This window comes from Bombus affinis, chromosome 13 (assembly GCF_024516045.1).
Source record: "Bombus affinis isolate iyBomAffi1 chromosome 13, iyBomAffi1.2, whole genome shotgun sequence".
Taxonomy (NCBI): Eukaryota; Metazoa; Arthropoda; class Insecta; order Hymenoptera; family Apidae; genus Bombus; species Bombus affinis.
In genome coordinates this window covers 727,388-753,534 of record NC_066356.1, presented here as the reverse complement: position 1 = coordinate 753,534, position 26,147 = coordinate 727,388, and the positions used below count along the sequence as shown (strand labels likewise).

Below are 26,147 nucleotides of genomic sequence, written 5' to 3'. Positions count from 1 at the left end.
ACTGGAGGTTATGCAGGTCCAGGTGGTATTCATGGCGGATCTACTGGCGGAGGATTCGCGGGATCTACTGCTGGCGGATATACAGGAGCAGGAACTGGTGCTCATCCGGGATCTACTGGGGAATATACAGGAACCTCAGGAGGTTTTAGTGGAACTTCAATACCTGGTCAAACCATTACATTTGGTACTGGACAGTCACAAACACCAATTTATGTTTCTTCTGGCACAACTGGAGCTGGATTAGACCATGGTGTAACCAGTATATATTCACAGACTCGTAAGTTTATTCTACAAAACCATTTTATCTTTACTCTGACGAAATTAAAATATGTATATAATTTATTTTCATTTAACTTATAGCTGGGCCTATTATCGTGGAGAAACCTGAGAAACCGACCTGTCTCACGAACCTGTGTTATGGGTCTTCTCAACCATCAGGTGGTCAGACCCTCGCAACAGACGACTATGTTTCAAGCCACGGAGATATTTCTGGAAAAAATGTTTACCAAGGTACGACTGGATTCCCTGGAAGCTTGAATATTACTTTTGGAAGCCACGTACCTTCCATTGGAGGCGTTTCGTATCATGGAGGCGTCACACCCGCTGGTGGCTATACAGTGACAACAGGTGCAGGTGCTATCGTGACAGGACACGGTATTCAAGGATCGATCATCACTGGAGATTCCACTCCAGGGACGGTCATTACCCATGGAGCCACCCCTGGCGCAATCTTCACAGGTTCTTCTGACCAAGGCACCATAATAAGTGGAGGGAGCCATCCAGGATATACAAAGACTGGTCTAAGTTCACCTGGCTATGTAATTAGTGGCGGAGTCAAGACCGTATTCCCTGGTTCAGTCAGTTCTGGAACGACAGTTTTCGGAACACCTTCACCTGGTGTCATAGTAACTGGAACACCTTCACCTGGCGTCGTAGTAACTGGAGCACCTTCACCTGGAACTATTATAAAAGGTCAATCGAGTCCTGGAATAATTCTTACAGGACAAAAAGCTCCTGGAGTGTCTATTGGGGGATCTATTGTGCCAGGAACAGTCATTGGTTCAGGTTTTCCAACGCACCCAGGGACTGTTACTCCAGGATCTCCATTTGGAACTAAGATTGGCACCACACCATCGACTTATGTCACCGGCTATAAAACTAACGAATACCATGACAACGGAGGACGTGGCACCATTAGATTTAACAATGGTGATGTGACCACCAAATACACAGAAAATGATATTCCAGATTATAGACCAACTGGCGGCAATATTTTGCCAGATACTCTCATTCCAGGAAGCAAAGGTATTCCTGGTGTATCGATAACTAGTGGCTTCACTAAAACTGGACCTACCAAGACAGGCTTTACCACCGCTACTTTAGGTGCTGGTGGTAGTTACGTAATTAGCACTGGAAAAACTAGCCCTCCACCCAATCCTGATCATATTGGCGCCAAAGCTTTCGAAGGCAACGTGGCAGGATACCCGAAATCATCTACCGAGAGCAGTGCCAAGACTTATTCAGGAACATTCTCAACTTATGGTCCAGGCTTCAGTCAGGGACCTTCGAAGGGCACTGGATATTCCTATCCCACGCCTAGCATTCCATTTGATACAGGAGTGACGAAGAATTTGCCTATTTCTTCGACAGAGAGTGGCATCTTTAGTGGAACTACTCCAACGCCGTTTTTGAAGGTTGAAATGTATAATACACCAAAATTCGGTGAGGCCGGATTCACCAGTTCACCTACAGTTGTGAATACGTATCAGAAACCAAGTGGCTTTACACGTGCACCATCTCCAACTGGAACACCTGTGCTTTATACCACTGGTCCATTGGAAAATTACAAAACGACTGTCTTTGAAGCGGCTAAAGTCCCAGTTACCATCTCTACTATTCACCCAGTAATCGATACTGGATACCAGACAGTTATATCGTCGACGCCATTGCCTGTAACTATAAGTCAAGATAAATTTAGCATTCAGACAAAACCTCAGTTTGGTTTTGGAACAAAGACTTCTCAACCTGGTATATTCGGAGATCGAGGTTACGTTTCTAGCACGACACCAACGACTGTATTTAAAATATCATCGAAGTATCCTTCTGGAGAACCACAGGTATGATTCTTTACAATTATCGTACATAAAAATGTAATTCTCTTGTTATATGATTTATTGTAATTTTACGGATGGAATTTTTTAGTATGATTATGGACCTACCACTCCATCATCTGGTTCTGGATACTTCACAACTTCGAAGAGCGTATTTGAACATGTGACACCGTCTGGAATCTCAGAGTCAGCTAAACCACAGGTGAGATTTTAAGAATAATTATACTAAATCACTTATTATTAATTATCAATATTTACTAAAAACATATTTCCATTTCAGACTCAGTATATACCTGGCGACTCTATTTCGCCAGCTATTGGAGTAACTTACAGAAAACCATTCCCATTACCTGGCGTCACCTATCAACAAGAATTCACACCAGCGTCTATGAAATCGTACACCACTGCTCCATCGGGCATAGGATCAGGTCCCGGCTACAAAGGATCGCCTACGAACATAGCAATTCCCAGAGATGAAGTCGGAAAGCTCGTTACCAATTACAACAGAGGCACCACGAAATATGTTCCAAACCAATACGACGTTTACACAACAGGATCCGCAGCAGGAGTCGATTACTACCAGTCCCAGTCAAAATTCAAACAGGGTTACGATTCATCGACACCATCCTCGGTTCCTAGAACACAGTCTCCTCTCACAGTGACGACTTACTCCGGAGGATACTCGAAACCATCTTCAGGTATCACGTATCAGACCACTGCCAAGTCTACAGCCGTAGGTAAACCCAAAGTGATTGTGAAGTGGAGCGATCTGCACCCCCTTCTCCTTGGAAAATTAGGAGCAGAGTGTACCTGCAGAGGAGATCCTTTCGCTAATCTCAGGGGCCCTGGCTCCAAGTTGATCAACTCGTCAAAGGGCAAAGTGGACTTGTCTAATTATGACGAGTCGGAGATTTATGTAGATCTTGAGAAGGAAGGATCCTACGAAGATCAAGATTACCAAGTAACTAACTACGAATTGTCTTCGAAACAACCAGTTAAGATCTATAATGAACTTTCGAAAGCTCTAGGAGCTACGAGCATTCAAGTTCAAGAAAAACCATCATCCACGTACTTACCAAGCGTTACTCCTTCCGTGGGAGCAGGAAGTCGCACTTCGGGCCTTTCAGGTCATGGATTAACTGCCAATTTCAGATCTGGAAAGAGTCTGAGCAACGCTGGATCTCCTATCAACTCTATTGGAGGTGGTAAAGGTTTAGCTTCCACTGTGGATCATTCTGTCATTGGTCCTATCGATGGTTCTATCAATAGTCCTACTGACGATTCTGTCGATAGTCCAATCGATCGTTCTGGAGAGTATGAGGATAGTGTATCGGAAGAGATCATCGATGGAGCTACCAATTGCGCCAGACCAGGTCTGTTTAGGCACCCTAACTTCTGCAACAAGTTCTATGCCTGCCATTGGGACGAGTGGAAGAAGAAGTTCACGCTTCACACGTTCAATTGCCCCGTGCATTTAACCTTTGACAATGGCGCGGGTGCTTGCAACTGGCCTAGCATGGGCCCCGCTTGTCAAGACAATAACTTGTTAGTTTAGATGGTTCACTGTTGATGGAGAGGTCTTATGGATCTCGCATACCGCGGTCTTCTCGTGACACCTTCATTTTTGAAAAACTGGAGATGAAAATTTGAACGCAGAGAGTTCTTAAGTTTCTGAAAGAAGATAATTCCATGAATTTTGTAAAATTTTTTATATAATCTTAAATTAATTTGCTATGTTTGAATTTTATACAATCTTTATATATTTATTAGTCTTCTGATGTAATTCTAGATTTCTATTACGTTTTATACAGCAACAATTATTTTATAGAGCAACGTAGATTGCAATTATCAGTGTACACACTTTCAGCGTTATTTGTAGAATATTAATCACACTAAAGTAATAACATGAAGTTTAAAAATATTTTGTTAATGGTTGAACGTTCAAGTTATGTGGCAAAGCATACAGAGCATGTGAGGTAACATTTAATTATAACGTAGTAACGGTATACGCTTAGTTTCTTTTTAAACTGAAAGACATGAAACGAGTATAAGAGAATGCTTTTTCCGAGGTAACGAGAATGGAGACAAGGAGGAAGAAAGATCCAAGGCGATCGAGGTACCGCGATGCGAAAGCACACTGTCCAGAGTGAAAGTCAAGCTGCACTCGCCGATTCGAATCGCCCGAAAGAAGTCGATAGTGTGTGCGATTCCGAGACGAATTATTGTATATAACGTGCCTTACTCTTCCAAATTTGTAAATAACGACGAATTACCTTTAAAAAGAAGAAGATATGGAAAAAGTTTAAAAAGTTACAGAAAAGAAATTTTGTTTAAATAAGACGAAAGAAAAATGTGAAAATCAAACTAACGAAGCAAGAAATTGGTTCCAAAAAAATGATGAAGAGATATTTGCAATCAATTGATATTATCGTTTCTGTTGATCGTCGTTGATCTGTTGCTTTGATCGAATTTTTTTTCTTTTTTTATAATTGTGTCATTGACGATTTATATTTGTATATATATATATTTTTGATATCAATAACGCGATTTGCATAATTGACGTATCCCTTGAATTCGTTCACTTTCTTTTCTGGATTTTTCGTGCTTCCTGTTTAATACAGGGAAGTTAATTTTGAATATTCTTTGCGCACTGCTTAAGCTTCCCTTGATTCTGTGTTCATCTCGTTCCTATCTCTATTTACTATTTTTCCGCTTCTTCCCGATGCAATTATTATTTATTTGCCGCTTGTTACTATTGTACTAGAAGATAAGGGTATATTACGACAAAAATCCTTGAGGGATCAACGATCGTTTCTCTGCGTCGATAGGAATTTCTTTTTATTATCTGTCTTGCACACTTAGATCGGAGCTTCGATAATCGTGCCATTTTATCGTGGTTGTCTAATGTAATATTACGAACTTAGAATAAATATGATAATTGTACAAAATATGATAAGAAATAATTTCAAACTAAATTTTTCCTGGATCCAACCATTTTCCGGATCTACTTTCATCTTTTAACTATCGTTGCACCTATATTCTAATTCATTACATTATTAAATAAGAAAAAGAACGCGTTTATCATTTGTTGATACGGCCTGAGGCTAAACTTTCGTTTGTTCTATATACGAGAGGTGTGGTCACCTTCCACTTAAAAATGAAGACGTTCATAGTGACCTTTCGAATGAAATTTTCCATAAAAATTAGTTATATGACAACTTTTAAATGAATTGAATTATCATATTATTTACATTCTTCGTGGCTAATTACTTTTGCAATTGACAGTCTCGCCATGATCTTATTACACACGTGTAAAAAATTAAACGTGATAATCCTTGATGATGAAACATTTGCAATAATTAAGCGCAGCAACGCTGTATCCTATAACCTAGGTAGATGGAAAATTGTGTCAACCAGACAGCCATAATTCATACTCGACGAAGGGCATTGAGTAGATAGATAATAATGAATTCTATGCCGGATTATCCTTTCTCTTTCTCTTTGATTAAATTAAGAAAGTCTTTTAAGGAACGTGGGAGGGCAGTAGTCATGGCAGAAGTGGCTTAATTCGTTCACAAAGTTCAACATGTGACTCTAATTGATAGTTTCAATAGATGACTCGTTAGCATAGAAAGCAGTTTGCTAAATGAAAAAAGAATGTGGCTATAAAATCCAGTTTCTCTGCGTTAACCGCAATTGACGCGATGATGAACTACGATCACACCTGGTTGCATGATTTTCACTACTTATACCGATTCGCTTTTTCAGTGTTTAATGGCCAGATCAACATCAAATTTCCAGTTTATGAGAGAAATCAACCACGATGGAAATATCTTGTGATATACACGAACGATATCTATTTTTCTCCACAATTAATCAGAGAGAATAGCGTGAATTGTGCGATGATTCTGATGTATAAAGTTCTACCATTTATTGTGCGGTTGAGAAATTGAAAGTATAAAATAAATGAATTATAATTTTAAGGCAATTATACATATTTGTAAGTAGTTAAATAGTTATCGTGTCAATTCTTCGGAATTATACGAATGTAATATTGTTCTCTTCAGAGATTGATATTCGAGTCGATCTTTGTAGCTTTAAAGATGTCCCATTTCCCATAAAAAGAAATGGAGAGTTCGTGGAGGAGGAGGAATGAAAATGGAGGTCAGTGGAAGTAAACTCTGTCTCCAGTGACCCACTGATACATTTCCATCGGCTTCATAAGTGGGTAACGCGGCATACAAACACATTAATTTCATTTTATTCCTTCTTTGTGATACAATTGTTTAAGAAATGCAAAAAAATATTCGCCTTTCTCCACAGAGAATTTTTTCGTTTATTAATTTCTTCTGTTTCGTCGAATTCAGATTCTTAGTAAATTACATTTACGTAATAATAGTAATTAGTAGGTGTCAGATAGCGTGTTTGTTATATAACAAAAGTGTCGTTATGGAGAACAAAAGAAAGAAAGTTTTTGGAAAGGAAGAAGGAGAGCACGAAATGCTTGTAATTTGTAGAATTTCCTTTAACAACGATCTACCATATGAGCTACTAGCTACGTGATCACCATAATCATAACTTCATGCTTTCGGGTCCTTTCTATGTAATTCATGGATTGCGCAAAACTTACACATTCTCTCAGAGAAAGAGCAGTTGTTTGACGAGATATGGCGAAGTATAATATTCTTTCGACATATTTGTCAACCACGTAATACTAATGAATTAGCATGACCAATGCTTGATTACTTCACGATGTCGAGAATTTATAATTTTATTCTTATTTCTGTAAAACTTTAACAATATAACTGCAGTTCTTTGGTAATATTTGTTAAAATTAAAACAATTTATTAAAAAAAAAAAAAAAGGGACGTTATGTGGTTATAAGTAACGTGGTTATAAATTCCTGTATTTCTATATTCCACGTTATATTCTACATGTGTTAAGACTTCGAGAATTGAGGAATTTATTAATTTCTGTCATAGAATGTAGTAAGATTATACGTATGTTTGAAAGCGTTAATGATCGCGACCAGGTTGTTTTTAAGAATCGGGAGTACTTTCAGAAACATGTAGAACCAGTGTACGCAACGTGGAACCGAGGAATACATAGTTTGAAAGGAATACATAACTAATAAATCAAATAACGCGAACCGAAAGCTAAAGTGAAAGTTATTTTTAATGACACATAGAAATCGATATATCGTAGGCGCTGGAATTTTATTCTGATGGAAGACTAGCCACGCCAATTTTTGCATAAATTTCCATACAATTTTAAATAGGAAAATGTTTCAAGACTGGTTGCCCAGTGGCATGGAATAAATTATTCGCTAATTGTATAGGCGTATATACAAAAATGGGATTGAATAACCGATGTTCGCGGAATTGAAGCACCGATTTACAGTGGCGTCGAGGAAGTGACCGAATTGCTAGAATTCAAACGACGTTACTGTATGTCAGAAGAGAAAATTCATTTCTATTCGCGTTCAGTTTGCCTATAGAATTTTCTAAGCAATTAAGAATGAGCAACGAATCTTGTGCATAATTGAGATAATGCATACTAAACAAACGTTACCTCTAAATTGAAATGTCGCTTGCAAGCCCAGGAACATGGTCAACCGAAGAAGAAATTTACTTATTGATTATGTACACCAGTTTGAAACCAGGACTAGTCGAATAACTATGCACTTTTTTTGTATCAAATGTCATCCATTGTATATTGCAGTCCAATAATTTTTATAATAATATAATTACTGTGATAACAGGCGTATGTAAATATTAAAAAATATTGACATTACACTTGATTTAAAAAAAAAAGCTTGGAAATTCAAACGAACTAAAAATCTTAGCATTTCTAATTTTCTAATATTTCTCTCTTTGTATTATTTAATATTTTTTTTAAATTAAGGCTAACACCATAGTAATAAACGCCAGATTTCCATCTCCAGGTCTATTTAACTTCGTATCGGAAAGCTTGCCAAACCGGCCTTCCAGTAATCCGATTGTCACTATCTACGCTCGGTTGTCCCTAACTGAAGTTAGCAGAGAGTGAGAAAGAGAGAGGTGGGGACTTAAGATCGAAGCACTTGACACGAGGAAAAGAAAGGAACGAGACGAGAGAGCACAGATATTGGAGGTGGCGTCAAGACCAAACTGTCCGGGCTCCAAGGTAATATAAAGACGTACGTCGACTTCACCTGGTTCAACTTACCTGGAACATCGAACAGCTGCGTTGCCCAGCACGATTGAGAACGTTCGCCACTGCCACACCACTTTCTACCATCATGTAAGTCCCTTTAAGTACATGCTTTTTAAACCGCTTCTATTTCCTCAATATTGTACATTTATTAAATTAGAATTCTGTTAATATTTCTGATTGATTAGCAACGTGGATGTTTTCTGAATAATTTATATTCAGTTATTTATACAATTCTATTTCTAATTGATAGAATAACTGGATAGTAAATTTGTAACTGTAAAATTTGAATATGTTGATTAATACACTCTTTTTTTTCTTTTTTTTTTTTATATTATACTAGTATACCGATGACGAAGGATTTATTAAGAAAACCTAAAAGGGACTTTGAAGAAGCTAATTTTTCGATGCGATAAAATTCCTGTAATTTTTAGTTTGATATTCCTTTAACTGTTCTATAATAAATCTGTTGTTTCAAATGATAAATCTTAGTATTTAATGCTGTTACTTAAATTTGAAATATTTCAAAATTTAAGCCAAGAATCATTCTTTTGAATTGCTTGAATATTTAATTTAAGAGCAATCACAAGATTAAAAAAGTATTTCAATATTTAAGTACTTATTCATATATAATATCCATTTATAATCCATATATAGCATTTTTAATTTAATATAAAGATTCGAATAGTCTCGACTGTCTTTAAAAAAATAGTTTTAACAATAATGACGATGAATATACCTTACTCTAGGAATAAGAATAATTTACATGTCGTTAACGTATTTGATTTCATGCGTCGAAGTCGTATTTCAACCTTTCAACTAATGAGATGATTGTGAATATTTTTCGTTTTCGTTTATTGGAATGAACACTGACACAAGATGAGTGAAGTACGTCAAGAAGATCGTTCCGCATTCAGCCGTACATACATTATCTCATTAATTTATACTCCGTTATAAATGGATCACGTTGCATATTATATTATGATGTATGCAAGTCCGTTACATAAGATGAGCAACATTACGTCCTAACATGATTTCAAGATTTACATAAATCATAGGTCTTCGTATTGCATTGCATTGCATTGCAATTACAAATACATTTAAACATTCTATAGAGAACTTGAGAGAAAAAAGAAATAATAGTAAGAAATAATAAAGTAGTTCACCTATAAAATTATGTAAAATATTAGCGACCTAGAACAAGAGTATAAAATAGTATCTAAAAAAAATTCTTTTGTAGCAAAATTTAAATACCCAAGTAATTATCTCCTCAATTATTCACACAAGTTTACAGCTGTAGCTATTGTTCAATCATCGTGTTCCCAAACACGTAAAAACCTAAATGGTTTCTACGTAAAGAATTGATCGAAATCGTTTCTGTGAACTACAATAAAATTCTGTAACGTAATATCGATGATCACGTAACAATAGTCTGGTATAGTATATTTTCATAAAATGGGCAAAATTGAGTCAGAGAATTCAATATGCACAAGCAAATTGTCTTTTCATATAAACTTAGTATGGAATATATTATTAAATTATTTACAAATATAGATTGTTAGTAAACAGATCATTAATTAAATCTTTTATAAAAGTTGAGTTGTGTGAATTGATTTCTCTGGTTTCATACGATTCTTATAGATGCAATGTATTAGCGTAATTGTTAAAATATATCATGAAGTCACGAATTGTCCCGTTTATTGTTATCCCGGTTAACGTGGGCGACAGAAACGTGTCGCACGTGAGATCCTCGCCTTGAAGCCCGTGAAAGTGAAAGGATTTCTGATTTTATCTTGCACAAGTAAATGCGATTCAGGGGTTAAAAGTGCATTGCGATCGTTGTGTACGCTCTAAACCATGCTGTTTATTTTTATGCTTTATCTAGACTTATTATTAACGTGTTCGAGCTAATTGAGAAATACTCCAGGATTACTTTCCAATTATGATAACTTAGATAACGAATTGTTTTTCTTTGCATACTAATTAATACGAAACATTATTCTTAAAGAATCGTTTTTTTGGTACAATTTTCATGTTTGTTAGGCTTGTGATCTCGGTAACTTAACGAAGTTAAAATGTTGCTAATTAAACCTCAGCTATAGACATTTTGTATCCGAGGGAAGACCGAATTTATATTTTAGGAATTTTGAAAAAAGGAACCTTAATAATAAATATTTAATATTGAATTCACTTCTATAATACAGTGATTTAATAATCTAATGAAAGGAATTACCAAATAGTCTGAAACATTATACGTTTATAGTAAAATTACTATAAATTACTAAAATTACTACATTATACGTTTATGACAAAATTACATGTGTCTTTAGTTGGACGAAAGATTAAACGAGGATAATAACGTTGGTTTAATTTTGTGCTTAAATGTAGGATAATGAATATTTAAATGATGAATATTTGGAGCAGTCCAGACTATTGAAAATCAAACAAGAAACGGTAGAATAAAAGAAAATTAAAGATAGTGTTGATGTAAGGAAGCTGCAAAACGCGACTTTCTCTCGATACAAAGTAGAAAGTTCAATGCGATTGGCGTGGTAGATTGCGCTTGACAAAATGAATGCTTCTTTTTGCTTTCGTCGCACGAGTTATGCGATTAATAGAGCGAGACCAGAAGCTGTGGCAAATTTTCCGCTCGATTTAATAAGTCACAACCATACAAAATTACTATACGCTAACATCGCAATATTCTATTTTTCACTCTCCATTATAATTCTAATAGAAACTACCTAAATAAATTATGCGCTTAAAGAATTCTGACCTGATTAACATTCTACGGACGTTGCTTTTGTCTCTGATATTATTCAATATCAAGAGTCCAATAAATCCCATTCAACTTTGTTTGCTCCAAATGTGAGTTCTCAGAATTTCGCTGAGAATAATATCTGGTGCAAGGCAGAAAGTAACGATTTCACTAAAGAGATAACCGAACCGGTACGCCCGAAAACGAAAGCAGTCGGAGATAGGGAATGATCAAGTGAAATAAGAATAAAAAAAGAAAAATGAAGAAGGTGAAAAAGGTGAAGCGAGCGGAGAAGTAGCCGTGAGCAGTGAAAGTCACAAATCGGGTTGAACTTTGCCGAGAATGGTCAGGTTGGTTATTTAATACGAGCCAAACGAAACAAAAAAAAAAAAGAAAATAAACGAGACGAAATTATAAAAATCCTCGAACGCCCACTTGAACTCTTACGCAAGAACGAACCGTTGGTTTATTTTTCAACTGTAACGATACTAGCGCGCGACTTCCATAATTACTTTTCAGCTTCCCTTTCTTTTCAACTTGAAAGTTTTCATGAAATATTCCGAATAATTTGACGAGATTCGAAGATGTCAATGTTCAAAGATACTAATTTTTTCAATTTTATTTAATCTCTTCTTTAATGCCTCTATGTCTAATCTAGTTTATGTAACTGGATAATCAATGGAAAATTTTAATAGTCTACATCAGTATACATAGCAATTAGCTGTAATGAGTCACTAAGATACGTTTTATCAATTAAATAGATCCTTCCACTGCATTGAAATAATTAATTCGTATTTTTTTTTAACATACAATGATTTCTTAGTCTACTTATTCTCTTTTACCTTCGAGTTTTTATTATTATCAACGTTACGCGGTATTGCATTTGTTATAACAAGTGAGTCATAAATAGATAACATTTTTACTGAATTCGTTACGAAAGTTTCCATTTCTTTGGTTTGTCTTGGTCGCAATTCCTATCTCATACTTATTGTTAGCCATTACTATATTACATATCATATATCCTCTTCCTTGGTGAGTCATAAATAATTATTTATAATTGCATTGAATGCATTGAAACACGGTGAAGAATTGTCATTAGTCTACAAGCTGTTCATGGATATGGAAAATAAAATGTAATTGGGTCGCGACATTAATGTGAACACTTATAATTTTATAAAAAATTCTGTTGTAGGGTGGTGTGGTTGGTGATGTTCCTAGCAGTATCCATCCTGACGGAAGCAGCCATACCGGATCCACCAACTTCCGGTATCACGACCGTCGGCTCGTTAAAAATAGGAACAGCTGCTGATTGTGCTGGTGTTGTCGCTTTCTCGGCTACCCAGGCTTCTGTCGATGTGAGTCTAATTTTTAAACGAGTTTCAAATAAAAATACGGTCCGGATATTTCAACGCAATAAATATAGAAGCATTCGTAGAATTTTAAATGACAGCTGAATTAACTGAACTATTTGGAAAACTTCAATGGAATGTTGAAACAACATTCATCTAAATTAAAATGAAATTTCGCAGTTTCTAATTTACGTAATAATTTGTGCCAATATACACTTGTCAACTTATAACTGTGTCAACATTTATACTTGAGTTATAGCAATTTAAACGAAAAATTAAAAGCTGTCGCGAATTATTCACAATGTTTATAAAATGTAATAACGTTTAAAGACAGTAATTCTTGAAATATTATCTCATCCATTAGCATGCCAAAGTCGTATTCGCTGAGACATTGGTCGACAAAGGCGTGGGTTATGTCGCCCAAACAGGAGTTTTCATCACCCATTGCCCGGGCTTGTATCAATTCAGCTTCGCCGGATATGGTAGCACCGACCTTCGGCTCACTCTGAAAAAGAAACTGAATAATTCCGATAGCTGGAGACCCGTGGTCAGCACTGGTGCAGGAGGTGGTGCTAATTTGGTCTTATTGGACGTCGAAGCTGGAGATCATCTCGCTGTTTTCGTCGATGCAGGAAAGATATTGGATGGCGTCACGTTCTCCGGATACCGAATAGCCAAAAAATAATCGACCAGAATTCAGATAATTCAACCACGAAACGACAATCGTTTCCTTAAATAGACAATTTGAAAAGTTCGGAATTATCGATATGAATCCAGTCAAGACGAAACTGGACCAAATTTCTGGCAAATCAGTGGCAGATTACGACGACGTGGAACTGTTCATCCAAAAGACGCTACTTCAACAATCAGCAGATAAATTGAAATACTCCGAAGTTAATTATTAATATCTTTGGAAGAATTTGAAATTGATCTGATACTAAAAAGTATAAAATCGAGACTCGTAGATGAATTGGAACTAAAAGTTTGAATTCGTTACCCTGAATGAGTTTTTCCAAATGATGAAATTTTGGATTTGATGGCGTTCCTAATTGGGAAACGTTCGATCAGAGCGGTTTTAATCTTCTCCACTTAACGCCTTGTGATAGCTTTTTCTCTACGTCTCTACTTTTCGAGGTCTCGCAATTTTACTGATCTCCTACTTTAAACATTTAAGATCGCATTGGCACGGATCATTAAAATTGCGAGGCTGACAAACTCAATTGGTACACTATCTTCGACATTCGTTTCTTCTGTATCTTTTTCTTCTATTTCTTATCTTCGCCTTTTCTTGAACTTCTCTTCGCTTTGTCTATTATCTCTATCCTATCCTTTGATACGAATTTCTTTTCGAATTGCACACTCTGTTTCTCACTTTAATTAACATTCTTCTCTTCTCTTCTGTAGAAACGATCTTTCTATTCTAACGCTACGATCTGATACTCTATTACTTCCGTTTCATTTTCTTCGTGATTCTGTTTTTGTCTCTTTTCTCTAGCCTGCTACTACTCTAAATTTGTAATTTCTTTCTTTCTTTCTTTCTTTACCAGACTATTCTATCTTTATTTTCACACTTTTCTCAAGTACCTGTCAGTATTACAATGTAAGAATTTGTTGATCTTGCCATAAATTGCTTTCCATTTATTTCTTACGATATAGATAAAACTACTTTTTCTTGTTTTCTGTCTCAAATCTATCTTGCCTCGCATATCTCTTCTCGTATATATTTTACTTTCTCTTACAATGCTGCAATTATAAATAGTAGGTTATTATAACTAGTCCCTGCTCTCTTTGAAATTTTTCTCTTTTAACGACGGTCTTTCTCTTTAATTTTCATATCTCTTTTCTGTTTCCCTGCTGTACTATCCCCACTGTATTTCAGTTAGTAATTTTATCCCTTTTTACGTGAACTCGAGAATACTGAAGTACCTGAAATTTAATACATTATAGCACTTTACCAAGTTTCCTGGGTGCTACTTTATTTTTCTCCAATTTCTCTGATGATTTATTTTTGTAAAATATATCTATTTTCGTACTATCGCTATTTTTATCTATTTTATCTCCTTCTGTAATTGTATTGTCTTAACGTTATTTCTATTCTATCCTTGTATCCTCATTCTGCTCTGTTCTTTCTGTATACCTTTACTTTTTTCCGTGTATCTTATTTCGTTGTACTCTAATATAAAAATTGTTTTCCTAATTATGTTCTTCTTTTTGTTTTCTACTCTGATCTATTAAGTTTGTGACATATTCTATTTTTATTACATGTTATTTAATTTCTTTTACAATTCCATTTCTTTCTCAGTTTTATCAGCTTCCAGCATTGTCTTCTCAGTTTCTTCTGTCTTTTCGCCTCTTTCTGAAATTATTTTCTTATATTGAACACTATTATACTTTACCATATTTCCTTTTTTCTAATTAAAAGTTTAACTACTTTCTCTTCTTGTCACTCTTTGGTAATATTAGTTTTATCCTTTCTCTTCTTCTATGTCACTATTTTTTCAGTATCAGCTTGAACTTTTCACAAAATCGTATTTTGTATTTTCTCTGTTTATTGTATATTCGATACTTTTCTTTTCTGAATTCTGTTTTCTTCTCTACTTTTTTTTTCAATTTTGTAAATATCTCTTGAAACTTTCGGTCTGCCTATTTTTCGTCTATTTATCTGTTTACTATACTTATACAACTTCTTTTGGTTTCTTCTGTTTGCTTCTCTTCAAACTTTTCTTTATCCCAAACTATAAATTTTCTTACAAATTTAACAATCCTACTGTTTATACGAAAAATCGAATAAAATTCTCTTGTCTTTTTCCTTTTCTTAAAAAAGAACTCTTCTTTTATCTCAGCTTTTCTTTTCTATAACTTTCCAATTCTTTCTTCTGCTTTCTTCTATTCTTAAATTTCATCTTTTCAATTTCTACCCTCTACTTTTCTATATTTAAACCTTTCTCTATCAAATTTTCACTTTTTCAAGCTTTCCCTTTCTTCCACTTCTCTCTTCTTTTATTTACTTTTATCTACATTCCTCTCTATTCTATCTGTCTGAGAAACTACAGTGAACTTCGCGCTTAAGCTTACACATAGCTGAATTTCACAAGTTGGAAGAATAATCTAAGTATCCTACAAAAGCATGACAAAAGAAAAATGAACGCGTAAAAGCGAAAGTGCACAGGACGTGTCACTTTCGACCAGGAAACCACGTTTTCTCTTGTCTTCTCTCACTTCTAGTCTAGTCTTCCCACCTATCGTTGCCTGGATTTATCGTAAAGTAAAAAAAAACTATATACGAGAGAACAGTGCGTAATTCTCCTAATGCTGTGATTCTCAAGTGCTATAGTCGTTTATGCGAAATCCCAGCTATGTAATATACACGTTACCAATGTTGTACTTTCCACTCTGCTACATCTTTTCGCTCCATATTTTGCGATTAAAACAGCCAATTATGTCCCATTTCAGGGCAAAGCTACTTTTAGCCTCTCTTGTAATGTATAACAGTTGCTTAATCGACTTTAATCACCTGCATCTAGTATCCTTTCAATATATGTTATCTGAAGAGAAAGAAATATACATTTTATTAAGATTCTTAAATGTAGATTGGAAAAGTGAATCGGTGTTTAAGCAACTGTTATTCACTATGTTTCAACTATCTGTTTACAATAAACGATCGGTCTCTATATTTCTGCCTTTCTTTTTATACTCTACTGTACCTATTCTCTTTACCTGTCTTCGCAACTGTGTCTTTCTATCTTTTATTCTGTCCTATTTCTTCCATCTAAATGTAAATATGAAAATTAGTATTTCTTTTAAAAAGTCTGTATTTTCTCGTATTTCTTTGATTTGCTTACTCCATCCTCACTTGCTATCACAGCAGTTACGTTAGCGAGAAGTTTCTAATTTTTCATTCGAGTCTCAGAAGCAAAATCGGGTTTTCTTAACGAGAGAAAAACGTTGAACGTGGAAAAAGCGCGCGCGTAGCTGCGAAACAGTGCACTTTACGTTTCTTCTATTTTATTCAGTTCTAATCTCTGTAAAGTTTACAATACTAACACACGTAAAAATGACAAACGTAAAAATAACAGACAACATTTGACGAAACTCTTTATAAAACATTTATAAAACATCATGAACTTCTTTAGAAACCTTCCTTCCTTAGAGAATAAAAAATCCTATTTTTGTTGGATCAAATGTTGAGTTCCACCTTTCCGCCTAAAATCCCTTTATAATTCTGGAGCACAGGATGGACTTCTTCTTCTAAAAATTCGATAACCTGTTGAGGTGCTCTACCAACGAACGTACGCGGATCCAAAAGATTATCCAATTGATTAAGGATCGGGGCAAAATATGGATCTTTCTTGATCCTGTCCACTAGATCGTTGTTTTTGCCGTGTTGCTTCACTTGTGCACCAGCTTCTTGAGACAGCACTCTTATTTTCTCGTGGCAAACCTGTGACGAAAAAGCAATATTAATTTATTAGATTAAAGAAAATGTTTTTGCTTGTTGTTTCTTGTTTTAGAACTCCACTAAAGTCAGATTTTCCAAGCGTAGAAAGGTAAATGTTTCCATATAAAATACAATTTTGTTTCTGTTATGAGCGTACAATAACATAAATCTTACTTGTCTATCGCCTCCTGCTTTTACCATAGCCATTATTATATTTTCCGCAGTCATGAAAGGCAATTCTTGTGCGATATGGCTGGCGATAACTTTGGGGTAAACGATCATGCCTTCCGTAATATTTTGAAGAGTCATTACGATCACATCCGCTGACAAGAACGCCTCGGACAAAGTAATTCTTCGATTAGCAGAATCATCGAGTGTTCTTTCCATCCATTGACTAGCTGCTGTTTGTAGAGCGTTATTGGCCAAAGTCATCAAGTGTCTTGCTATACTACAACACCTCTCTGAACGCATTGGGTTCCTTTTGTATGGCATTGCACTTGATCCAATTTGAGTGCTCTCGAACGGTTCCTCGACTTCTTTCATGCTCGCCAGTAATCGAATATCACTACAGATCTGTGGAACAGAAATTAATAAATCAAATCTTCAAAGGAAGTCTTGCATTATGTTTTTATTTTATTATTATTTTCCTATTTGCTTCGTTAAATAATTTCATTTGGATTTTTACCAAATAAATAACGGACAGCTTATTTCTTTTTTTAGAGAAGGTAGTTTATTGACCTTGTGGACAGTAGAACCTAAAGAACTTAGAGCATTTAAGCATTCTACGTCGACTTTTCTGCTGTATGTTTGTCCTGTTACAAGATAGTGTTTATCGAATCCAGCCATTTTAGTTACCAGTTGATCTAACTGCTTAACTTTCTTATCATCACCTGTTGAAACGAACCAAAGGCGAAAGTAGAATATTTTTTTATATATATTATATTATATAATAATTATATTTTTTGAAATTATTTAAGATACACATTCACCATTAAATAATTGAAGGAACGAAGCTTGAGTGCCAGTTGTGCCTTTCACTCCGCGAAACTTCAAATCGTCTCTAGCTCGACGAAGAGCTCTCTCATCCATCAGAAGATCATGAAGCCACAGGGTAGCTCGTTTACCAACGGTCGTAAGTTGTGCTGGTTGAAGATGAGTGAATCCCAAAGTCGGTAAATCCCGATGTTCCATGGCGAACTTCGCGAGACGGGACAAAACGTTCGCCAATTTCGGCAGAAGAATGTCGAAACCTTGACGAATAATTATTAAATCCTTCGAAAATCAATACAACTACCATGAATAGGGTATTTCACATGAATGATGTGTATTCATTACAGGAAATGATATTAATATTACCGTGTTGTCACCGACGTAGCAACTAGTTGCACCTAAATGGATTATTGGAGCAGCTTTTGGACATTGGTTTCCAAAAATGTGAACGTGAGCCATTACATCGTGTCTGGTAGCTTTCTCTTCCTCTGCAGCAGCTTTAAAGTCTATATCGTTCACGTGAGCCTCCATTTCCGCGATTTGCTCCGGGGTGATAGCTAGGCCCAGCTCCTAAAATAAATATTGGACATTAGAAATATTTAATAATATTATTCGTAAAAGACTCAACGAAAGACTATATAAATCAGAACTGAAAATTTGTAAATTTGAAGCTTGATACGATGGCGAATGTTAATTAACGTCTAGTCACTAATTTCTTTTTAGAAAGTACATTCGCATAATGATCTACATATTTTACGATATATCTTCACACTTTTTCTTCAGATAAAATTGAATTTTTAAAACTAAGTTCTATTCAAGTCAATTCTGTAATTATGTGCAGTGGAGGACTTTTAAGATAGTTAGGTCAATGGCATTTAAAAAAATGGTCAGAGATAAGAATATAATAACGTTTCATGATAACTTTTTTGAATTAATCGTATGAAAGCAAGCATTAGGAAAATAAAATAACAATGAACGTTATATTTCGAGGGATATTATCGTTCGTTTTCTACTGGCCTTATCCCTCTGTCGACGTACGCTGTATCATCTGATTAGATAAAGAAGGCTTGGTCCCGCGTCGAAAACAACCAGCACGCTTTTATTTCAACTAGTTCACCTGTCCCAAGCGTGAAGAGTTCATATAGAAAAAGTAATCATGGTGTCTTTAGAAACTATTGCGGGTATAGCGATAAAAGTGCTTAAACTGGTGAGGAGAACTTTTCTATTGTTCTCTTTATTATCTAATTATATTTTATTATATGTATATTTATATCAAGATGAAGCGTGCCGAGTCAATAATTCGGGAACATAAAACGGGTAGTGAAATTGTGATTCTAAAAATGAAGTTGTGTGACGAATAATTAAGATGATATACCAATCAGAATTTTGTGATTTTTTGTTGATTCTTTCGTGCGTGAACAAAATTAAAATTCTCCATTTGGTTTGCAATTCATTAAAGTTACGACAAAATATGAACAGTATAATACACTTTTGATATACTTTTTAGAACAGAATTACGTCAATTGGATGAAACGTTCTCGTTTCGAGCAGTAATAGAAATATTTTTCACCTTAAGGTGCCTTGCAACAATAGTACGCGCACTTACTATTACGAAATCACGATTAATGGATGTCACATTGTCATTGTAAAGTTGGTTCTTATTTATGAAAAAATTGCGGCAATTTCACAAACGTTTAAGTCATATCAATTGCGTGTCGAATCTGATTAATAATGCCTGATCCATCAATTAATGTTAGGTTCCTACGTTGATAAATCATTATAACTAGACTCATTCAAGAAACATTTGTACATAATTGTATGATTCATTTCAGTTATCGATGTACGATAAGGATATTTGTAAAGCGATATCATATTACGGTATCGTGGTAGTATCAGAGTACTATTCTTTTACTAGAGTTAATTCCTCATGAGCAGCTAATAAAAAAAGACTAAAATATCGAAGAATTAAGAAATTCCGTTATTTTTATACACGTGGACATTACAATTTTCATATATGTATCACGTTGTATAAAACAGATCTTCACGAATTGTAATTTGTTGTTGCAAGTCAAATCGATCTTAGATATAAAACTATTTTATTTGTTAAAGTATATATGTCTTGTTTAGGCTGTTGATTGTCCTTCCAGGTTATTAATCTCATAATCCTGATCCTGTATCGAACAGGATACCAAGGGGAATTCCTGGGTGTTGGAGGAACATGGAACTTGAACGAAGACAAAAATCCGGACGCAGAAATCGTTGCGTCTGGAGTTTTAGTGGGATTTTTCATATACACCAGCGTTGTTCTAATTACTTATTGCTTTGGCAACTCATCGCACAAAAAGACACTTGTTGTAAGATCATTTTCGCTCCGATTATAACTTTGTACTTAGGTTATTTATTTTAAAACAAAAATCTATTACACGCGGGATCTATAAATAATTCAGATTAAGATCTATAAATAATAATTATCAGAAGATGTGAAATTGTTTGACATTAATGGAAAATATTGACTTTTAGGAAATTATAATGAACTTCGTTGGAACCTTCATGTTCATTGCTGTAGGTGGCACAGCACTCCATTATTGGCACGGATATCAATCAGAAAATAAATTCGATACGATTGTCCAGGAACGACAGGTAACCTTTAATGATTTAATTACTAACTATTAATTAAACAACGATGAACTTTATAAAACATCTCTGTCTTCATCGATTCTTTATTGTAATTTTACACAATAGATATTATTTATTTGATCTAAGTGTTTCAATGTACCTTGCCATTGTATTGACACAGAATAAAATTTTTTTTAGGTCGGCCTAGCTGTTGGATCGTTGTGCGTTATCGAGGGTGCAGCGTATCTCGTCGATCTAATATTAAGCGTTCTACATTTTGCGAAAAGCCACGATGAATATTTAGAATAAAGTCACGTTTCACGTAACATATAGAATAGTAATCTCGCCACATTTTTTTCCAAACGATATCATAACAGAAAGATAATCAAATCCTCCGACGTTTGAAATAAAAGTTCAAAATGTGTCTGTCATCTGCACAATGTCAAAATAATTTATCTAAGAAAGGAAGAGGATTAAAGTTAAAGTAAATCGTTGTTAAATTAAAAATTAGATTACATTTTTTATAATTACAATTTTGTATTTGAATTATCGATAAGATGTACTACTACATATACAATCTATATTATATCTGCTATATTATAGATAGTAAAATGTAGAAAACAGTCTTTAATTTTTATATAATGTTGCTACAATCTTGTCAGTAATTTCGTTTCGTCATTTATACGACAATTTAATATACCTATTTTAACGAATTTTCCAAATCGGTTGTTTCAAATCTTTTCTCGTAAATATACGTATATTCCTTACAAATTTAAGGAAAGAATTCTATTCAACGAAAGAGAAAAGAACAACTTTGAAAGTTCCACAATATACGTCCACAGTTTGATAATATGAATAAGGTAACTTATCCGGAGAAAAATTATTCGCAGACAATTCAGTACGTATCTCGATATTAAGATCGATTACTTTCGTCGAATTTTAAAGCGTCCAATGATTAGTTTATTCTATGCTTTAATAAACATGCCTCTTACTCAAGTACGTAGACTTTTCAAAGACTTCAGTTTTCTTTTGAAAGTACACGAAATGGTAATATTACTTTTCAACGAAGAAATTGCGAATACAAATCGAAATCGAAACAACATTTTCTTGGCCGTTTAGATCATAGCTGGTGTTTGCATCCACGAACTGTTAAAGCGCAAGGAATTCACGACACCAAGATGGTTATGGGTCATTTATTGCATCGACGCGTCCACGTACTTTATCATCTATTTTTCCATCGCGATGACTCACGTTTTTGAAAAACCTCGCAGATTGCCAGTTAGTTGCACATGACCTTTCTTAACAATGTAAACTTTCTTAATAACGTAATTGAATTACGGAAATTTGAGGAAGTAAAATATTTAAAATTCTACGTAATAAGCTCGAGATGTAATTAGACACAGAATCCGATATTACACGTGTATTTATTTCTCAACGAATTCTCGTTTATCTTTTCCTATATTTATTTATAGGAATTCACCCTTTTTTCGCTCGGAGTGATATTCCATTTCATAGGTGGCACAGCAGCTCTGGTGAGGTCAAACCACGAAAATTACACGAGGACCGACATTCCACAAAACGAATTAAAAATTGGCTTGCTGTTAATGGGTGTATATTCTTTTCGAAATTTTTCTTACCACTATCGCTAAGAAAATCTGTAGAATTTCGTACTTTTCAGGTAATTTCGTCATATTATTTTGCGAAGCCGCTTATATAGGCTACACAGAATATACAAAAATGAAACAATCTCCTGGAAATGGTTTTTCTAGGAATGTTGAAACGTAGAACGACAGTTAACGAATAAATATTTTCTATCAACACATAAATTCTGTTTCATTCAAAATGAATAAATTTAAACTTAAAATATGTTCGTCAGTCACATGCTTCGATTTGCATCGCGCGATTCGGTCGAAAAAGAAAGGTCGATTGTTCGAGCGCTGAAACTTCCGGCACGTTCGATGAGAACATATTTTGAAACAAAATATCGTCGTAAATTTATTATCGATCAGAAGGTTCTGTAAATATCGTGATTTCGATAGAAGAATAATTCTCGAGAAAAATGGGCAACGTACCGATGCATATTAACAACTTCACAATAAACGCATGGGTTCTCGAAAAGAAGTTGCTGATTTGGAGAACATTGGCCATGGTACGATTTTACAAATACAAATTTTACAATGTTTGGTTAAAATGAAAATACAATGGAAATTCGAAGGCTCGTTTCTATCAGTAAAATCCTTCTACTTTTATAGTCTGCTTGCATAATAGGCACCGTAGTGTACTTACGACCATTGGAGCCATATCTCGAGGTTCCAATTTTCGGAATTTTAGTACCTACCTTTATAACAGGTTACATGCTTGTGCATTCGTCAGATATCGTACTCCTGGTGATGGACAAAGACTATATATATCTCGTGAGTAAGTGAAAGGCGAAGTATAATCCATTAACTGATCGAAGACGAGAGTAAAAATTTGTATAAAAATGTACAACTGTTTAGGAAACGTGTCTCACTGTAATTGGCGCAGTCGGAAGTCTAATTTGTGGCATTTATCAGTTTTACAAGTGGGTCGAGTGGATGATCAATCCTTCCCCGAATCCTGACGGAGACTACGAGTACGTTTGAGTTCACTTTCTATGGAAATTCCTAAGATTAAAAGCATGAACCCACTTGATTCGAATGAGAGATGTTTGAATTTCTCTCTAAGTTTCGAAACTGAAGGGTTTGGGACTGTCAAATAAAATTCGAATTATTTCAGTATCCCCGAATTAGCGCTGGCTTTAGCTCTCATTTTCCATTTTATCTGTTTATGTGCCGTGATCGTTCACCGTGTTCTTGAAATATATCCAATTCGTGTGAATCGCAGAGAGCCATAACGTCTTAAAAGAACCCAAATTACAAGTAATATAAAATTTGTCTCCGCGTTGCATGCAAATAACATATAAGATAGTAAAATAGTCTTTCAAGAAACAATGAAGAACTTCTCCTACAGCGAATATCAAGAATATTTAAAAACAATGAATGGGAGGCGAGAATAATGAGTCACAAACGAAGACATCGCTGACTTTTGTATAATGTCACGAATATGTAGCATACCGAGTGAAGTCAAAGAAGGGTTGCAACAGCGAACATGATATGTATCAATTAGTCTACTTGACCCGGTAATCATCGTGAATGACCGGTACAATCGTACACCCACGGTCCGGATACATAATCGCGTTAATTAGCAATGCTTCTGGTAATTTAACTTCTCAAAGCGAAACCCGAGTGATGTTAGAAAATGCGAAACTAAATTAAAATTAAAAGGAAGAAAGAAATTGGAGAAAACCATAACGAAGGATTAAAATAAAATATAGAAAGAATAAACAAAAGCATGAAAAAATCAATGTAACAAATTTTTCCTCAATAAAATTAATATCTAAAAATTCTTCCGTCAAATTCTTCAGGAACAAAGGCAGTGAAGCGTAAAATTTTAAATTCTAATCGTCTAACATATAGACAGGATAAAATAGTATTAACGTTTCGGTAATGTGATTTGCCAAAGCGAAAATCGTAGCGCATAGTTGAAGATCGATAGGAAAATCGTATAATGATTGATGAAGACCAGGCCGCACCTACTGACCTAGTGAACACGTGATCTTCTATCGAGCACGTTTGTGAATGCACACCCTGATATATAATGATAATCACACCTGCATGAATGATTGTATTTAGATACGTTACGTACATGCGCGTAGTATAGTTTTTCTGTAATAGGAGTAACTACGCATTAAGACTATTACGCAATTAGAAAATAATCTGCCGTTGGTATACACGTCGTTGGATCGTACACGATGCTTTAATACTCTTTTTTCTTCGTTATTACATTACGGTCAATTAAAATCGAATTTTCTATGCTTTCTCTGCTTAACATCGTTCATTGCGAAAGTTAGTTTCCTTCGTTTCTTAAATTAATGCGAGATTTAATCGATATTAATTATACGGGCTTGAGCTTAGTATGTTTATTTGACTGGAACTTATTTCAAATAGTTTTCTTCTTGTTTAAATATATTGCTACCACTGGGCTGAAAATTATAGGTCGATATCGGATATAAGAAGACAGTTGACGATAACGTTCCATATTTAGTGTACACATAGATTTAGCGATTCCTTTCTGTTTGTTTTAATATTCATATTGCACATTTATTGTGTCATGGTCGAAAGTTATAACTTTCCATAAGTACGTAGTGCTTTTTATCGGTCATCGTGTTACGCAGAAAAATCTTAATTCTCTGTGAAACTTCGTGTACTTTGAATTATTACAACCTAGTTTACTTTGTTTGTTAAGAATATATTACTGCATGGACGCAGGAAGTAATATGATATTCTGTCTTTTTACTTCGTCTCTCTCAACATGAATCTACTTTTCTCAGTTTTATTTCTATAGATATTAAATATTCAATAACAATTTATAATTATACTTAGATATAGTCTTAAAAATTTATTGCAAAAAGACTGCCGGAGAGAAAAAGCAATTCAAATAAACAAGAAATACAGTATTACATCGCCTTAACAAGAGCACAGATGTTCGTTAAATATATTTAAGAAAATGTATTGCGCAGGAAATGCGATACACTGCATGAAATCAAGGAAAAAGGAGCAGTATAGAAATTATTTCATAACATTACTCAAGAGTAATACGATTCAAGAGGCCGGTGTACGAACCGATTTCAGATCGGTTCAGGAAGGAAATATTCGCCGTGGCCCTTTTATTCTGGCGCTCTCGACCCAATCCTGCTTTCGTTTATGCGTGTTTAAACGTGACGTGGAATTGGCCAAAGCTCGATGGTTTTTGTGCACGTGTACACATCCGCAATACGTTCACGCAAATTATACACCGTGAGTCACGTGAAGTTCAGCATGTACCGATGCATACCTTTCGATGTATCAACAACACGTGTTCGTGAATTAAATGCCGCAGTTACTTCGTCCTTCGTCACAGGCTCCGATTACCGGAGTCTTTTTCCAAATCATAACTTGGGCGTCTAGCAGTCGAGGCATTATTTAACTACGTGGCAACATGATCGACAAGAGAAATTTACAAATACAGTGGAACCTTGATTATCCTCGAATAATATCCTCGAAAGGTCTATTAGCATTCATAAAGCATATAATAAAATCATAGGAAACATTTTGATAATGTTATGCTACGTGTATTTAGGTTTATTTCATTGCTTCCAAGAAGGTTCGTAGAAAACACTGTAAATGTCAGAAAACCAATTTTTCAGGAGGAAGAGAAAGATTATTACGTTGTAATATAGTTCAGATTCATGAAAAAAGAAAAGTGTATCTGTAGAGAGCCATGTATGTGGCAACTTTTATTTGTAAACAAAAGCCGAGAAACAATTAGCTGACGTTTATTGCTATATTTTATCTTGCTGTTCTTCTCTAGAGACGACGTTAGAAGTAACAGTGATATTCTAGCGTTACTAATAATTATTTAGAATAGGAAATTGCACTTAAATTCTATACTGCAGTATTCTGATTAGTATAAAATATTTTCCAATGAAACAACAACGTTTCTCAATGTGGACACTTGCAGTATTTTCTACAACCATTCTTCGTTTATTTAATCGGTTGAGTGTTTGATTAACTGTTTGATTAACTATTCGCACGTTCATACTCTTTCTGTTAAAATTTTGAAAAAATGAAGTT

The 26,147-nt window shown here is 34.9% G+C and overlaps 4 protein-coding genes and 1 long non-coding RNA gene across 18 annotated transcripts in view; 3 read left to right on the top strand and 2 right to left on the bottom strand.

Moving 5' to 3' along the window:
- The window catches only part of LOC126923058 (mucin-19-like), a 46,567-nt gene extending 41,508 nt beyond the window's left edge, over positions 1–5,059 (top strand). For 8 of the 11 annotated variants that reach the window (XM_050736062.1, XM_050736069.1, XM_050736068.1 and 5 more), the window contains 4 exons: positions 8–277; positions 361–2,117; positions 2,203–2,313; positions 2,392–5,059. In XM_050736062.1, the coding sequence (XP_050592019.1) occupies positions 8–277; positions 361–2,117; positions 2,203–2,313; positions 2,392–3,666 (3,413 nt within the window). In that variant the 3' untranslated portion in view covers positions 3,667–5,059. The remainder of the gene's footprint in view (positions 1–7; positions 278–360; positions 2,118–2,202; positions 2,314–2,391) is intronic. The other 3 variants (XM_050736071.1, XM_050736067.1, XM_050736070.1) reach the window with 2 other exon arrangements.
- On the bottom strand, positions 164–9,240 carry LOC126923087 (uncharacterized). 2 transcript variants are annotated; one of them, XR_007713048.1, is made up of 6 exons: positions 9,043–9,240; positions 7,683–8,580; positions 3,188–3,782; positions 2,220–2,921; positions 398–2,125; positions 164–288 (listed from the first exon to the last, which is right to left on the bottom strand). It is a non-coding gene; the product is annotated as an uncharacterized LOC126923087 (long non-coding RNA). The 2 variants fall into 2 exon arrangements; XR_007713049.1 differs by having other exon boundaries at positions 9,048–9,240.
- On the top strand, positions 8,244–16,592 carry LOC126923084 (uncharacterized). 2 transcript variants are annotated; one of them, XM_050736122.1, is made up of 3 exons: positions 8,244–8,393; positions 12,254–12,416; positions 12,775–16,592. In XM_050736122.1, coding segments are annotated over exons 1-3 (486 nt in total). In that variant the 5' UTR covers positions 8,244–8,391; the 3' UTR covers positions 13,096–16,592. The 2 variants fall into 2 exon arrangements, with proteins under 2 accessions (XP_050592079.1, XP_050592080.1); XM_050736123.1 differs by lacking the exon at positions 8,244–8,393 and adding an exon at positions 12,001–12,093.
- Positions 16,399–26,147, bottom strand: part of LOC126923071 (adenylosuccinate lyase) — a 24,300-nt gene continuing 14,551 nt past the window's right edge. The window contains exons 2-7 of one of the 2 annotated variants that reach the window (XM_050736096.1): positions 18,856–18,955; positions 18,205–18,408; positions 17,838–18,120; positions 17,587–17,738; positions 17,023–17,421; positions 16,399–16,851 (exon numbers count right to left, since the gene is read on the bottom strand). In XM_050736096.1, the coding sequence (XP_050592053.1) occupies positions 16,588–16,851; positions 17,023–17,421; positions 17,587–17,738; positions 17,838–18,120; positions 18,205–18,369 (1,263 nt within the window). In that variant the 5' untranslated portion in view covers positions 18,370–18,408; positions 18,856–18,955 and the 3' untranslated portion in view covers positions 16,399–16,587. The remainder of the gene's footprint in view (positions 16,852–17,022; positions 17,422–17,586; positions 17,739–17,837; positions 18,121–18,204; positions 18,409–18,855; positions 18,956–26,147) is intronic. The other variant, XM_050736095.1, reaches the window with a different exon arrangement.
- Positions 18,908–20,780, top strand: LOC126923083 (protein snakeskin). The gene is made up of 4 exons (XM_050736121.1): positions 18,908–19,045; positions 19,986–20,192; positions 20,359–20,478; positions 20,653–20,780. Exons 1-4 carry the CDS (start codon positions 18,995–18,997, stop codon positions 20,761–20,763), a joined length of 489 nt encoding a protein of 162 aa, XP_050592078.1. The 5' UTR covers positions 18,908–18,994; the 3' UTR covers positions 20,764–20,780.